The sequence below is a fragment of the Dermochelys coriacea genome, chromosome 13, assembly GCF_009764565.3.
Source record: "Dermochelys coriacea isolate rDerCor1 chromosome 13, rDerCor1.pri.v4, whole genome shotgun sequence".
Lineage (NCBI taxonomy): Eukaryota > Metazoa > Chordata > Testudines > Dermochelyidae > Dermochelys > Dermochelys coriacea.
The window spans coordinates 19,622,773-19,637,745 of record NC_050080.1 but is presented as its reverse complement, the minus strand read 5'-3'; the positions used below and the strand labels follow the sequence as shown (position 1 = coordinate 19,637,745).

At 47.6% G+C, this 14,973-nt stretch overlaps 1 protein-coding gene across 3 annotated transcripts in view; it reads right to left on the bottom strand.

Annotated features, from left to right (window-relative positions):
• Positions 1–14,591, bottom strand: part of LOC119841547 (thyrotropin-releasing hormone receptor-like) — a 29,120-nt gene extending 14,529 nt beyond the window's left edge. Inside the window, exons 1-2 of one of the 3 annotated variants that reach the window (XM_038369024.2) lie at positions 14,457–14,591; positions 11,078–11,967 (exon numbers count right to left, since the gene is read on the bottom strand). In XM_038369024.2, the coding sequence (XP_038224952.1) occupies positions 11,078–11,884 (807 nt within the window). In that variant the 5' untranslated portion in view covers positions 11,885–11,967; positions 14,457–14,591. Of the gene's footprint in view, positions 1–11,077; positions 11,968–13,770; positions 14,226–14,456 lie in introns of those variants that run through there. The other 2 variants (XM_038369023.2, XM_038369022.2) reach the window with 2 other exon arrangements.
• Between the last annotated feature and the right edge of the window lie 382 nt (positions 14,592–14,973).

Genomic DNA, 14,973 nt, shown 5'->3' with positions numbered 1-14,973 from the left:
CTTTAGTATCTGGTATTTTCTCCCTGTGAAGATTCTTATAGACTGTAATCAAGTCACTACTTAATCTTCTTTTTGAAAAGCTAAACAAATTGAGCTCTTTAAGTCTCTCACTGTCAGGCATTTTCTCCACCCCTCAAATCATTTTTGTGGCTCTTTTCTGCACCCTCCCCACTTTTTCAACATCCTTTTTAAAAGATGGACACCAAAACTGGATGCAGTATTCCAGGATCAGTCTCACCAGAGCCATACATAGAGGTAAAATCATCTCCCTACTTCTGTTCACTACCCCGCTGTTTGTGCATCGAAGGATCGCATGAGCACCCTTGGCCACAGCATCACCCTGGCAGCTCATGCTACGTTGCTTGTGCACTATCATCCCAAGCCCTTCTCAGAGTCACTACTTTCTAGCATACAGCCCCCATTCTGTAGGTATGGCCTGCATTCCATGTTCCTACATGTATAACTACATTGGCTGTATTAAAACACATTTTGTTTGAAAGGGCCCAGGTTACCATGTGATCCAGATTGCTCTGTATGATTGCCTTGTCCTCATCGTTTACTACTGTGCATATCCATGTGTCATCTGAAAGTTTTATCAGCAGTGATTTTATATTTACTGCCAGATCTCTGATGCAAAGGTGTACCTTATTTCTGGTCTGAATCTGTCTCGCTTCAGTTTCCATTCACTGGACTGCTGCAAGATCAAACAGCTGGGGCATGTTGTATCCACTCCTGTCTGTCATGTTAGTCACATAAGCCCTAATCCTGAAAACATTTATACATGAGTAGGCCCATAGAATAAATAGATAAATTCATGGAGGATAGGTCCATCAATGACTATTAGCCAAGAGGGGCAGGAATGGTGTCCCTAGCCTCTGTTTGCCAGAGGCTTGGAATGGGTGCAGGGAATGGATCACTTGCTGATTGCCCATTCTTTTCATTCCCTCTGGGGCACTTGGCATTGGCTGCTGTCAGAAGACAGGATACTGGACTAGATGGACTTTTGGTTTGATCCAGTATGGCTGTTCCTATGTTCTTTAATTCAAACATCTATGAGTGTTTGCAGGATCCAGGTCTTAGAATGTGTAAGCTCCTCAGAGCAGGGATCTGCCTTCTATTTGTTTCCTGTGAGATGCCCAGCATACCTGTGAACAGTAGGAGATAACAAATATAATAATATTTATTGTTATGTTAGCACCACCTGCAGAAGCACATTTGTATTAGAAAATCTGCTGATTTCTAGTTGCCTCCCTTGTGTTTGTACCTACTTGGCAATTGTGCTTTTAAACAAGCTCCTGTATTGACGCAGAGAAGTCTCATCATTAGCATGTCTATGGAGGTTTTTATCCTAGTATTTACCATTCCAGATAAGACACCTCTCCCCATTTTTTAATTATAATACAGCTTCTGGTGCTATTCAAAGTTTCTGACACAAATGACAAGGTAGCTTTCTGAAGGCCACCAGGAATATTTTCTGTGACATTTTCAGAAAGCTGCCAGTGCTTCTGGCCAGCCTATGGAAAGCATGAATGACAGAAGGCAAATAATCCACACCAACAACAAATGATTCATAAGCAAATGAGCCTGTCACAGGTTTTGAACCAGTATCACTTGTGAAGCAGCATTCTGCGGTGCTATTCAAGAGATGAATGTTCCTAAAGCCATCTGGGTTGTCTTGTGGTTGGAAAGAGATTTTAACCATTTCTTAGGTTAAAAACTTCCAAAGGCACAAATTCTTCCTTGCCCTTGGAACGGTATCGCTGCCACCACCATGTGAGTTAGACAAAGATTTAGGAAAAGGACCACTTGGAGTTCCTGTTTCCCCAAAATATCCCCCCAAGTCCCTTCACCCCCTTTCCTGAGGAGGCTTAAGAGTAAACAAGGTGAGCACAGACCAGACCCTTGGGTTTTTAGGACACTAAAAACCCCAATCAGATTCTTAAAAACAGAACTTTTAATATAAAGAAAAAGAAAGTAAAAGAAACACCTATGTAAAATCATGATGGAAGATAATTTTACAGGGTAGTAAGATTTAAAACACAGAGGATTCACCTCTAGGCAAAACTTTAAAGTTACAAAAAAACAGGAATAAACCTTCCTCTTAGCATAGGGAAAATTCACAAGCTAAAACAAAAGATACTCTAACGCATTTCCTTGCTATTACTTACTATTTCTGTAATTTTAGATGTATCATTCAGTAGGAGCTGGATTACTTGCTTGGTCTCTCTCTTTGTCTCCGGAGAGAACAACAAAAGCACAAACAAAAACCTTCCCCCTCCCCCCCCCATTTGAAAGTATCTTCTTTCCCCATTGGTCCTTCTGGTCAGGTGCCAACTAGGTTAATGGAACTGATTAACCTTTTACAGGTAAAGCAGGGATTTTATTCTACTCTTAGCTGTATGTTTATGACACCACACAAGTGAATGGAGCATCATGAATCACCACAGTTTATGAATGATCTATTAGCTGTTCTTCAATCCAGTTCACAGAATTTTCATCTAGATCAAATTTATCCAGTTAGCTTTCAGATGGCATTGTTAGATGCTCTATTAAAGACAAGATTTATGATACTTAGAGCACTCTTTCTGTTTATTCCTTCCGCAGCTGCATCAAAATAGCTATGTGATTTATCTGGCGTGATTTTGGAACATAGATAATTTACTATTAAGGGTAACAGCACACAGTTAAATAGCTTCACAATGACTCTAGTGGGTAGAGTAAAGGACAGGGAGTTGAACTCCTGGGTTCTGTTCTTGGCTCTTTCTTTCACTCGGTATGTGAAACTGGGCAAGCCATTTAAGCTTCTCTGTGACTCAAATTAGCCATATATAAAATAGGCGTGATGATCCTTTCATACATCACGTGGGTTTGTGACACTTATTTCAAGTAGGTAGAGCACTTTGAGATCTTTGGATGAGGAGTATAAAAATAGATAGGAAAAAGGCAGTGGCATTTTGATCCCTTCATTGTTATAGAAGAAAAACCGGTACTTGAAAACATACGCTGCAATTCAAGGAAAAGCTGACTGCCCGTTTAGTTTCACCTCATATCACTTGTCTCAATACCACCAAGTACAATGTGAAACACATACTAAGCAGCCCTTACATTCCAATTACATGGCAGCCTGTTCCCTGGAACCCCATAAAGTTCATTGCCTTCCAGTCAGGAGACTGATTACTTTGTTTCTGATATAGGGACCTGATCCTCTTTCCATTGAAACTAATGATGAAACTCCCATTCATTTCAGTGGAGCAGGATCAGGACCTAAGTGAATTAGGGACATAAACACATGCTTCAGGGCGTAAGCAAAACTAACTAATGGAGGTTAAGAAGACACTTCCCCAGGGAGGAAGTTATTCCATGACTGCCTAGAGTAGGGTTTCTTGCACTTTCCTCTTAAGCTTGCATGCCAACAACTGTTAAAAACATGATACGGACTGGACTAGATGGACCATTGCTCTAATCCAGTATGGCATTTCCTATGTTTATTCCTATAAAGTGGGAACTTGCATATCAATTTAAGCCTAGAGGCATAATTTCTTTTCCTACTGATTGAACTCAGAATGTTGATGAGTATTTATGTTAGACTCATTTTCTGAGTGCTGAATGGACCTCAAAAATTGTTAAGTTTGGTGCAGATAAGTCTCCAGAAATGTGTGCACTTCTCAGTACTCTCTGTACCATGTGGGTCTGCAGACCTGGGTTGGCAAGCTTGGGTGAACAAGATTTTGCATGAGATTTGAGGGCATTTTTGTCCACACATGAAACTAATGTGAGAATAGCCTTGCCTTTGATAATTCTGACCCTATCTGGGAAGCAGAAAAAACAAAAGTATCACCTCAAAACCTTAATGGTTCCATCTGAGTTTAGTCCTAAAAATCAGTGAAGGTTTTTTTCAGAGAAATTGGGCTTACTTACCCTACTATTGAAGTGCAACCACCTTTGGGGTGGAACATAGCAACTGTTTAATGGTGCACAACAATACAAGTGTTTGGAACAGGAAATTAAGAAGAATTCTGGATCCAGCGGAAATTGCCTGGGCAATGCAGAGAGTGGAAATTCAGCCATGACATTCAGATTAGCACCCTTATTCTGATGAAAGGGGATGTTTAATGACCATAAGCTTTGGCTTTATGTCTCACCCTTAAGACTGTGGTTAATGCATCTGATGAAGTGAGCTGTAGCTCACGAAAGCTTATGCTCTAATAAATTGGTTAGCCTCTAAGGCGCCACAAGTACTCCTTTTCTTTTTGCGAATACAGACTAACACAGCTGCTACTCAGAAGCCTGAGCTAATAGTGTAGCTAGCCTGCTTCCTCTCCATCAGTGTCTCTTTAAACAGACCCCTTTCAAACGCTGTTTGTCTGGACTCAGCAGGACACATCTAACAAAGTGCATTAGGAATCCACGTGAAATACAATGTTCTGCAAGATGTGGCATAAGAAAATATTTCCAGATAAAGAGCCTCCTGCATATATCTGTCCTCTCTCCTTTTCCATGATAAACAGAATCATCTGTGAGAAAATGGCACAGAAAACATTTTGAGGTTGATTGTGTCCTTTACACAAACAAGCATCTGGAAATAAATTATCACAAAACCTGCATCCTTTCTCACTCCTGAGATGTGCCCTTATGCAATGCAGGACAGAGAGAGATTAGCAGAACAATCAGAGGCCAGCTATGTTATATATTCTTGCCTGTACCAAACTTTCAGATACAGAAGAGGCATTTCCACTGCCTCCCCCCCGAATGTTTTTCACCCTTACAGGGCTATATAGTCCATCTTCTCAGTAGTCCCTTCCATAAGGAAGGCTTTGCCACTGGGGCACCTGTAGTGTATTAGCTTTACTGTTTACTTACAAACCTCACTTTTTCTAGGGATTGGAGTCAGCCACGGAAATCTCTCATCCTTGTACTGACTCTACTTAATTGTAAGATCACAACCTAGGCGGTGTGATGGCAGGAACTCCTAGTCAATGTGATATAGAGAACATAAGTATTTGGGGTTCCGATATATTGAACACAGTTCACATACAGAACCTTGAAATGGGGGTTTCTGGTATGTCTTTCCAGTCAGTATTTTTCCTCTAAGGTATTTTAGTTGGTATTTATAGCATCATAGAAATGTTGGGCTGGAAGGGACTTTAGGAGGTCATTTAGTTCAGCCCTCTGCACTGAGGCAGGACCAAGGAAACTTAGACCATCCCTGGCAGGTGTGTGTCCAACCTGTTCTTAAAAGCTTCCAATGATGGGGATTCCACAACCTTTCTTAGAAGCTTATTCCAGAGCTTCACTACCCTTATAGATAGGAAGTTTTTCCTAATAATTTACCTAAATCTTCTTTGCTGCAGATTAAGCCCATTACTTCTTGTCCTACCTTCAGTGGACATGATGGAGAAGAATTGATCCCAGTCCTCTTTATAACAGCCCTTAACATATTTGAAGACTGTTATCACGTCCCCACTCGGTCTTCTTTTCTCAAGACTAAACATGCCCAGGTTTTTTAACCTTTCCTAAGAGATCAAGTTTTCTAAACCTTTTATCATTTTTGTTGCTCTCCTCTGGACTATATCCAGTATGCGCCATCTTTCCTAAAGTGTGGCACCCAGAATTGAACATCGTACTCCAGCTAAGGCCTCACCAGTATTGAGCAGAGTGGAACAATTACCTCCTATGTTTTATATATGACATTCCTGTTAGTACACCCCAGAATTACATTAGCCTTTTTTGCAATTCAATTTGTCATCCACTATAACTCACAGATCCTTTTCAGCAGTACTACCATCTAGCCAATTGTTCCCCATTTTATAGCTGTGCATTCAATTTTTTTCCTTCCTAAGTGTCGTACTTTGCATTTGTCTTTTTTGAATTTCATCTTGTTGATTTCAGACAATTCTCTAATTTGTCAAGGTTGTTGAACTCGAATCCTGTCCTCCAAAATGCTTGCAACCCCTCCCAGCTTGGTCTCCTCACAAATTTTAAAAGCATACTCTCTGCTCCATTATCCAAGTCATTAATAAAAATATTGACTAGTATCGCATCCAGAAGAGATCCTTGTATGACTTCACTTGATATGTCCTCCCAGTTGGACTGTGAACCATTAATAACTTCTCTTTGAGAATGCTCTTTCAGCCAGTTGTACACCCTCCTTATCGTAATATAACCTACACCACATATCCCTAGTTTGCTTTTGTGAATGTCATGCGGGACTGCGTCAAAGCCTTACTAAAAACAAGGCATATCATGTCTACAGTTTCTCCCCATCCCCTTGGCAATAACCTTTATAATAGCTGGTAAGCTCTTTAGGAAAAGGGCTGTCATTTATGATATTTGTACAGCACCTAGCACAGTGGGGTTCTAGCATGATTCGGGCCTCTAGATGCTACTGCAATATAAATGTTAATAATAATATGCATGTTAGCCCATTGTCTTCTGAAATCCTCCAAAGCCCATTGAATGGGAAGCTGTAACAGTTCCAAATATTATGCTGGATGCAATCAGACATGCTAATAATCCTGTCATCCTTGTTGAGAGGCTCCCAATAGTATGTGTGCATTAAACAGATTTACTGTCTGCCAGGTAAATGATTCACACCTACTGAAGACTCTCAAATGTTTCCAAAAAAAGAAAAGAAAAGGAAAGCTGGAGGATAATACCACAAAACAATATTTAGCTTGCTGACTCTGGCCTGATAAACTCATCTGTCTCTGTTTCCTCTCCGCTGCTCTCTGTGAACTGTAATAAATGTATTAAGCTCTAGGCAATTTGCTGTTAAAAACTGGATGGCTCTCGGCTAAATATTAATGGGAAGGCTTTCTACTACAGAGACTCATTGAATAATGGAAGAATCTAATGAGGAGAAAGTAGTGGGAGCAAGAAGCATGACTACATTTAAGGCAAAGTTTGGCATTGACATAAATGACTTGGATATTCCATTTGAGAACTTGGGCCAGCCCGTCTCCTGGTAGCTGATAAACCATTTTACCCTATGGGCCTGATTCACTTCTCATTCTGCTTGACTTCTGTGTAGCTGCTCCCAATTTACAGCATTAGAAGTGAGAGGAGAAGCGAGACCCTACAGTTCTCTCCAGCCTTCACAGCAGCCTTAATTTTAACATATGACAATGGCCCCTGTCAAATTTAACAAGATGATGACAGAAAAGTTAGAAGAAGAAAAAAGCAGGTTTTCAAATTCTTTCACATTTACAATTTTCTGAAAATGGAACTAGAGTCAGCAAAGGAAGAGAGACATTTTCAGCTGCAGCAGCTAATGAACTGCAAAGAAATGCACGCACTGGAGCTGTGTGTGTGAGAGAGGGACACACACCATATTTTATTATCTCCTTCCCACATCTTATTATCCTCTTGCTGATGTCCCCCTAATATGGCTGCAGATCTCATGTATTCTCCCACTTGGTCCTTCCAAACTGCATTTTGTGGGGTTTCCCCTGTAGCTGCAGTTATCCTACCGCCTCCAATGCTTGCCCTGGCTCTGCTGACAGTGGTTTCTTCTAGGGAGGCAAAGAATGAGGAAAGACCTTTAAAGTGATCTTTGGACCATGCAGTAAACCTGAATAGGACATTCTGGCTGTCAGTCACAGGGCAGTGAAGCCTGAGCTGTATTTGGAAGGTATCTTCCTACTCACTGTCTCCCAGGAGTCCATCTCTCTCTGGAGACAGAGAGACCAATATTTCCAAAGTTTATTTCCCACCATAATCTTTCTGGGGTTCCTGGGTCTCACCAAGTTGACTCACTTGATAGTTCAGGAAGCTTCATAATTCAGATGGATCACGAGGGAGGCAGTGCAATCCAGACAGTGCTAGGAACCAGGAGATGCATGTTCTTTTCCTGCTTCTGCCACTGACTTGCCATGTGACCTTGGGCCCTACTCTTCATCTCTCAGTGCCTCTGTTTCCTCATTTGTGTTGGGGGATAACAATACTGAGCCACCTTTTTAAAATGCTTTAAGAGCTACAGGTGGAAATATTATATTAATTATATTAATCATTATATTATTGTTCATCTCTTAGCCTCATCCAGGGACTCTCAGGCAGCAGCAGATCGGAAAGGCCATAAGAAAGCTGAGGCAAACCAGAGAGCCCTTGCATGCTGAGAAGTCCCAGAATGCTATGGGTTGTGCCTTCTTACAAACAACACATTCTGGTGTGACCAAAAGGAGACAGTGTGTTCCTATGGTAAGTATCCTGCATCAGCTGGTCTGCAAGAGCAGAATCAACAGGCCTCTGCTGGACCTACAGAGTCGACAACTGTTGCTAAGGAGAGTTGAAAGTGTTATATGGTGCTATGCAATGCTCCACAAAAGACAAGGCAACTATGCTGAAGAGCAGACAGCCTACTTCAGGCAATGATGGCCATCAGTCAGGGGAGGCAGCCCATAAAGAGGCAACTTGTGTAGCAATTGTTCTTTGAAGAACATTTTCTGGACTCTCCAACCACCAGAATACAGTTCCAATGTGGTTGGATGCCTTACAGACCGAGAGCCACATCCTAAACTATCAAAGGCAGCATAGTCTAGAGGAAAAAGCATGGGGCTGTAAGCCAGGAACTCCTGTGTTACAATCCTACGTCTACCACCGACTGGCTTTAGGTAAGTCACTTAGCCTGGGATTTTCAAAATGAGGTGTGTGTATTTGTGGATGTACCCTGAGTGTGTGATTGTGGTAAGTGTGTGCAGATGATGGTTAGATGTCTAAGGGCCCATTAGAACAGGCTATGAGTGACGGGGGAGTTTCTGTGATTACAATCAGGAAATGAGGGATGAAATCTTGGCTCCAGTGAAGCCAATAAGAGTTTTAGCCTGGGTGTGTAAAAGCACATGGACAGTTCTAAAAACTCTTAAACGCTGAGCTGGTGTGCAATATTGATCATATTCCTCTTACTTACAAGGGTGCTGGGAGAACTAGTTAATGTCAGCCCAGGGCTTTGAAGATACAATAGGCTGTCTGCTGCATGCCAAGTCGTATACCTTCCCTCACTACACACACACCACTAGAACTGGTTGAAAAAATTCAAATTTTGAAATTTTCTGATGGAAAAAAGGGGACACCATTTAAAAAAGGGGACACCAAAAGAGAGTCCCATTTCCCAACCAGCCTTTACAAAGAACTTATCAGTATCAGTGCATGCATACCTCAAAAGTATATGATCCTTACAATTTGTAGACACTAAGGGCCAAAGTCAGCCCTGGTTTAAGCTCTTAAAGTCAAGGGAGTTGCACCCACTTGCACCAGGCTAGAACTGGCCTTGCAAACTGCAGTCTCCAAATCCACATCTAAATCCTCTGCCTGTCCATTTCTGCTGTAAATTATCAAGCATAATCCCAAAGGGCCTCACTTGCCTATTATTTACATGTCTAAACCACTCCAGTTCCTTTATTTCAAATGCTAACATTTTACCCAGTTATTTTACAAGGATTCAGTATGTGATCTAAACCTTTCCATGGGAAGAGAAGAGACCAAGAGTTAAAGGAGAAAGACTAGAACACACACACATGTACAGCTTAAGAGAGCCAAGTACAGAACTCTATTCTGTTGCACCTGGTATTTCAAAATTTTCTCCTCACTGAGATGTAATGACTCACTCCTTGCTTGGATTCGCTAAGCAGCTCTAGAAATGGCACCTCTCCTGCCGCCCTGCACCAATGGAAAAGTTGACTAATACACAATAAAGTAAAAGTGCAGGTGTAAAAATAGAGGTCCCACATCTGGACACTGTGATTGTCCGCTAAGAGAAGGAGGATAATAAGCTTTCAGATAGTTATTGTCCAGCTAAAGTGTGGGTTAGGCAGAGGATGAAATCATGTCCAGACAGAATGGTGAACGCTAACAGGAACGAACCAGCTAAACAGGGACTAACCAGCAAAGAAAAGGGAAACATCTCCCCCTGCTGGAGGACAGCTCCTCTTTTTACCCAAGGCGAGTTTGCTCCCTAGAATTAATTCATATGCTATTGGCTCAGAAAGGAGTTCAGAGGGAAGGGATGGGAGTTTGAGTAACAGTACTCCTGTCTCAGGTGTGTCTCATCAGATCTCCTCTTCCTTGGCAATTTTAAACTGGAAGGGTTAATTAATCATGATTCCAGTTTGGGAGTGAAGCTCAGGTCACATTATGGTAATCGAACACCTTACTAATCATGGAGCGAATTAATAGCTAGCCTGCAACAATAACCGCCTTTAGCCAAGACTGCTCCATTCCTGCGGAATGCTTCCCTTTCTTGTGGTGTGTGTAGCACAGGGCAATCGCTTCTCTGCCCTCTCCGCTGAGACAGGAACTGTGGGGAACCAATGCCCTGTGTAGTCAGGGGCCTTTTAAAAGAATTCAGCCTTTTATCAGCTTTCACTCCTTTTCTCCTCTTACCCCTGACAATTTCATGACACAGGGAAGGGAAAGAAAACCCAGAAATAGCAATAAGGCAATAGCACTATTCCTCTGCTCAGCCTCATTCCCCCCACACAACCTCGCTGTTTACTGTGAGTGGAGCGATCATGCTTTTAAATCCAAGAAGCTCTGGGCTCTGTTGGGAAGCATGCCAGCTTTGGGGGGTGTTCCAGGAGAAAAGGATCCCTAAGCACCCATCAGGTGTAATTGATTAGATGGCGTTCCAGGGCCTCTGCCAAGTCAGGCATCAGAGTCGCAGTTCTAAAAGATTTTGCCCCACAGAGAAGGCCTTTGCTGCCATCCCTCAGAGTAAGGCAACTCCGCAGGCTTGTCTGTTTAGAGAGATGATGACTTTCTAAGCAGCCACCCGACGGGTCTGTTTAATGCATCCTGACCATAACAGGGGTAATGCACTAAGTCGCCTATACCCTTTCCAGGATGTCACCATGCCAACCATCTATAAACACCAAGAAAAAACTGCCATTCAGACCAATTCCCAGAGTCTTTATAACACATGAGAGACAGAGAGTGAAGACTTCTTTAGGAACGCAGGAACACCACCTCTCTCATACCTCCAGTCCCTGCCCCATCCCACCTGTCTCGTGCCCTCCATCCTCCCAATGCCACCCCCTCTCAGGTGCAGCAGGAGGGGGGCAGCATACCGGCTTTCAGGATGTACCTGTTTCCTGGAGCTCAGAGCCCCCTTGTTGCCCTGGCAGGAGAGCTTCATTGAGCTGGAGCTGGGCGGCTTGCCCTGGTGCATGGAGCTGAGCCTGCCGGAGTCCTGGGGGGTGGCAGGCAGGGGGCTCATGAAGAGGATGCGGGCAATGAGGCCATACAGGACAGTGGCCAACCCCAGTGGGATGACATAGAAGACAGTGAAGTCCAGGAAATAGATGGGCAGGTATAGGTTCCTGGAGACCCTGTAGCCACAGCTGACCTGCACCCCGTCCGAGAAGGTCGCCTGGGCAGTGTCCACGAGAAAGAACCACATCATGCAGTAGAGGGAGGTGAAGAGCCAGACACAAGCAATGATGCGCTTGGCCCGGGCCACAGTGCAGAGCAGCTGTGCTTTGATGGAGTGGCAGATGGCAATGTAGCGCTCCACCGTGAAGGCGGTGATGGAGCATGCTGAGATGTTTATGCCCAGGTACTGCAGGTAGGTGATGCACAGGCAGCCGGCGTAGCCGTACACCCAGGAGGCCACCACCTCCGATATGTTGGGCAGCCCTGCCGCCAGCAGCACAATCAGGTCTGCCATGGCCAGGCTCACCAGGTAGCAGTTGGTGGGGGTCACCATGTGCTTGGTGCGCAGCACCACCAGTACCACCATGATGTTCCCTGCGATGCCCACCCCACAGATCAGCAGCACCAGCAGGATGGTCACCACCTGCAGCTCCAGAGGGTGCTGGGGCATTTTTCCTAGGGTCTGGTTGACCCTGCTGTTGCCCAGAGGGGGTCCAAAGGCCAAGGTCTCGTTCTCCATGGGGCCTTGCTTGGGAGATCTCCTGCTGGTCCCCCGGGCTCCCCAGATGCTCTCACCAGCTCCCTGGCTGCGCTTCAGGAGTCCTGAGCAAGGAGAGACAGAGAAAGTCAGTTGGTTCAAAGGAACCGCCCTGATCTCTCCCTTGCAGTCCCCATCAGGCAATCACCCCTCCTCCCAGTTACTTCCAGCGTCTTCCCCCAAAACTCTAGAGGCCCTTTGATTGTGCTGCTCAAGAGTTAGGCAGGGTTTGTTTTACATCTAAAGGTCCTCCCTGCCCCAGCACACACACATGCACCCCCCCCAGGGCCACTCTCACACACACACCCTGGCAACCCCTCACAGAGCCCAACATACACCCATACCCCAGCACACACACAGAGCCAACACCCCCTCATGCATCCCAACACACAGACACCCCAGCACCCCCTCAACACACATCCATACCCCAGCACACACACACAGCCAGCACCCCCTCATGCATCCCAACACACAGACACCACAGCACCCCCTCAAAATACACCCATACCACAGCACACCCTCCAGACACCCCAGCACAAACCCCCAAAACCCCCTCACACACCCCAGCACGCACACCCTAGCATCCCCTCAACACATACCCAGACCCCAACACACACACACTCAGCACCCCTTCAACACACACCCATACCACAGTGCACACACCCGTACCACAGCGCACACCCCAGCATCCTCTCAACACACACCCATACCACAGCACAGAGACACCCCCTCACGCACACCTACCACAGCACACCCCCAGACACCCCAGCACCCCCTCAACACACACCCATACTACAGCACACATCCAGACGCCAACACACACACACCCCAGCATCCCCTCAACACACACCCAGACCCCCCCCACACACACCCCAGCACCCCCTCAACACACATCCATACCACAGCACACCCCCAGACGCCCCAGCACACACACCCCAGCACCCCCTCAACACACACCCATACCACAGCACACCCCCAGACACCCCAGCACCCCCACCCCAGCACCCCAACACACCCATACTACAGCACACCCTCAGACACCCCGGGACACACACCCCAGCACCCCCTCAACACACACCCAGACCCCAACACACACACACCCCAGCACTTCCTCAACACACACCCATACCACAGCACACCCCCAGACACCCCAGCACCCCCACCCCAGCACCCCCTCAACACACACCCATACTACAGCACACATCCAGACGCCAACACACACACACCCCAGCACCCCCCCCACGCACCCCCCCCCACACACCCCAGCACCCCCTCAACACACATCCATACCACAGCACACCCCCAGACGCCCCAGCACACACACCCCAGCACCCCCTCAACACACACCCATACCACAGCACACCCCCAGACACCCCAGCACCCCCACCCCAGCACCCCAACACACCCATACTACAGCACACCCTCAGACACCCCGGGACACACACCCCAGCACCCCCTCAACACACACCCAGACCCCAACACACACACACCCCAGCACTTCCTCAACACACACCCATACCACAGCACACCCCCAGACACCCCAGCACCCCCACCCCAGCACCCCAACACACCCATACTACAGCACACCCTCAGACACCCCAGGACACACACCCCAGCACCCCCTCAACACACACCCAGACCCCAACACACACACACCCCAGCACTTCCTCAACACACACCCATACACAGCACACCCCCAGACGCCCCAGCACACCCACCCCAGCACCCCAACACACATACTACAGCACACCCCCAGACACCCCAGGACACACACCCCAGCACCCCCTCAACACCCCCCCAGACCCCAACACACACATCCCAGCACCCCCTCAGCACCCCCCCAGACCCCAACACACACGCCCCAGCACCTCCTCAACACACCCCCAGACACCCCAGCCGCAGCCGCAGCGATTCTGGGCTAGGGGAACCGCGAACCCGCGGCACCGGCAGGTGTCCCGCTGCCCCAAACTTGCGGCGCCCGCCATCGCTTCGCGGCGCCGGCGCCTTCACACCGCCCGAGCGCTCCTCTGCCGAACCCCTCTTGCCCCTAAGCCGGACAGAGAGGCCGGGCGGGGCGAACTTCACCCGCTCGGAGCTCCCCGGCCGGCCGGGCGGGGTGGCCAGTGGCGTCCCGGGGCTGGGGCTGGGGCTGGGCTCCGACCGCCCTCGCGCTGCCGGTGCCCGCCGGCCGCCTCCCTCCCGCGCGGCTGGGGCTGCGGCTGCGGCTCTCCGCTCAGCCGCCTCGACCTGCCCCCCGGCGTGGGGGGGGGGGATTCCCAGCTGCCGGCCGGAGCCGGAGCCGGAGCCGGAGCCGAGCGCCCCCAGGCGCGCGGAGCCGGAGGGCACAGCGCCGAGCCCAGGGGAACAGGGCGCTAGCGACTAGTCCTCCCCCCCGCACGGGGCCGCCTCTCCGTGTTCAACTCCCCGCCCCCCTTCCTCCTCTGGAGGCACTGGCGTGGGTGCTTGCCCCCCAGCTACCCAGGCCTGACTCCGGGGGGGGGGGGGGGGGGGGGCTGTGCAGCCGGGCTCAGCTTCAGCGTGCGGAGGAGCCCACCTCGGCAGTTCACTCGCGCTCCTGGGGACTTCTCCGCCCCGGGGAGCCGGCTTGCGCCGGTCGCTCAGAGCCCAGTCGGTTTGCACCGTCCCCGTTTTCAAACGCCTCTCTGCCCTGCGCTCCAGTCCCCAAACCTCCCCTCGGAGCTTCAGCTCCTGACCCTCACGACAGTTCTTCTGAGCTTTTCCTGGGGGCCCATCAATTATCAACTCTTGCTTCTCTGTATGAAGAAGGAGACGCGCAAACCCTGGGCATGTACAGTCAGGGCTGCATAAAGTGGTGTAACCCCTTCCATAATAAAGGATCTACCTACAAGTACGTAAAAGGTTGTTATAAGGAAGAGGGAGAAAAAATGTTCTCCTTAACCTCTGAGGATAGGACAGGAAGCAATGGGCTTAAATTGCAGCAAGGGAGGTTTAGGATGGACATGAGGAAAAACTTCCTAATTGTCAGGGTAGTTAAGCACTGGAATAAATTCCCTAGGGAGACTGTGGAATCTCCCTCGCTGGGGATTTTT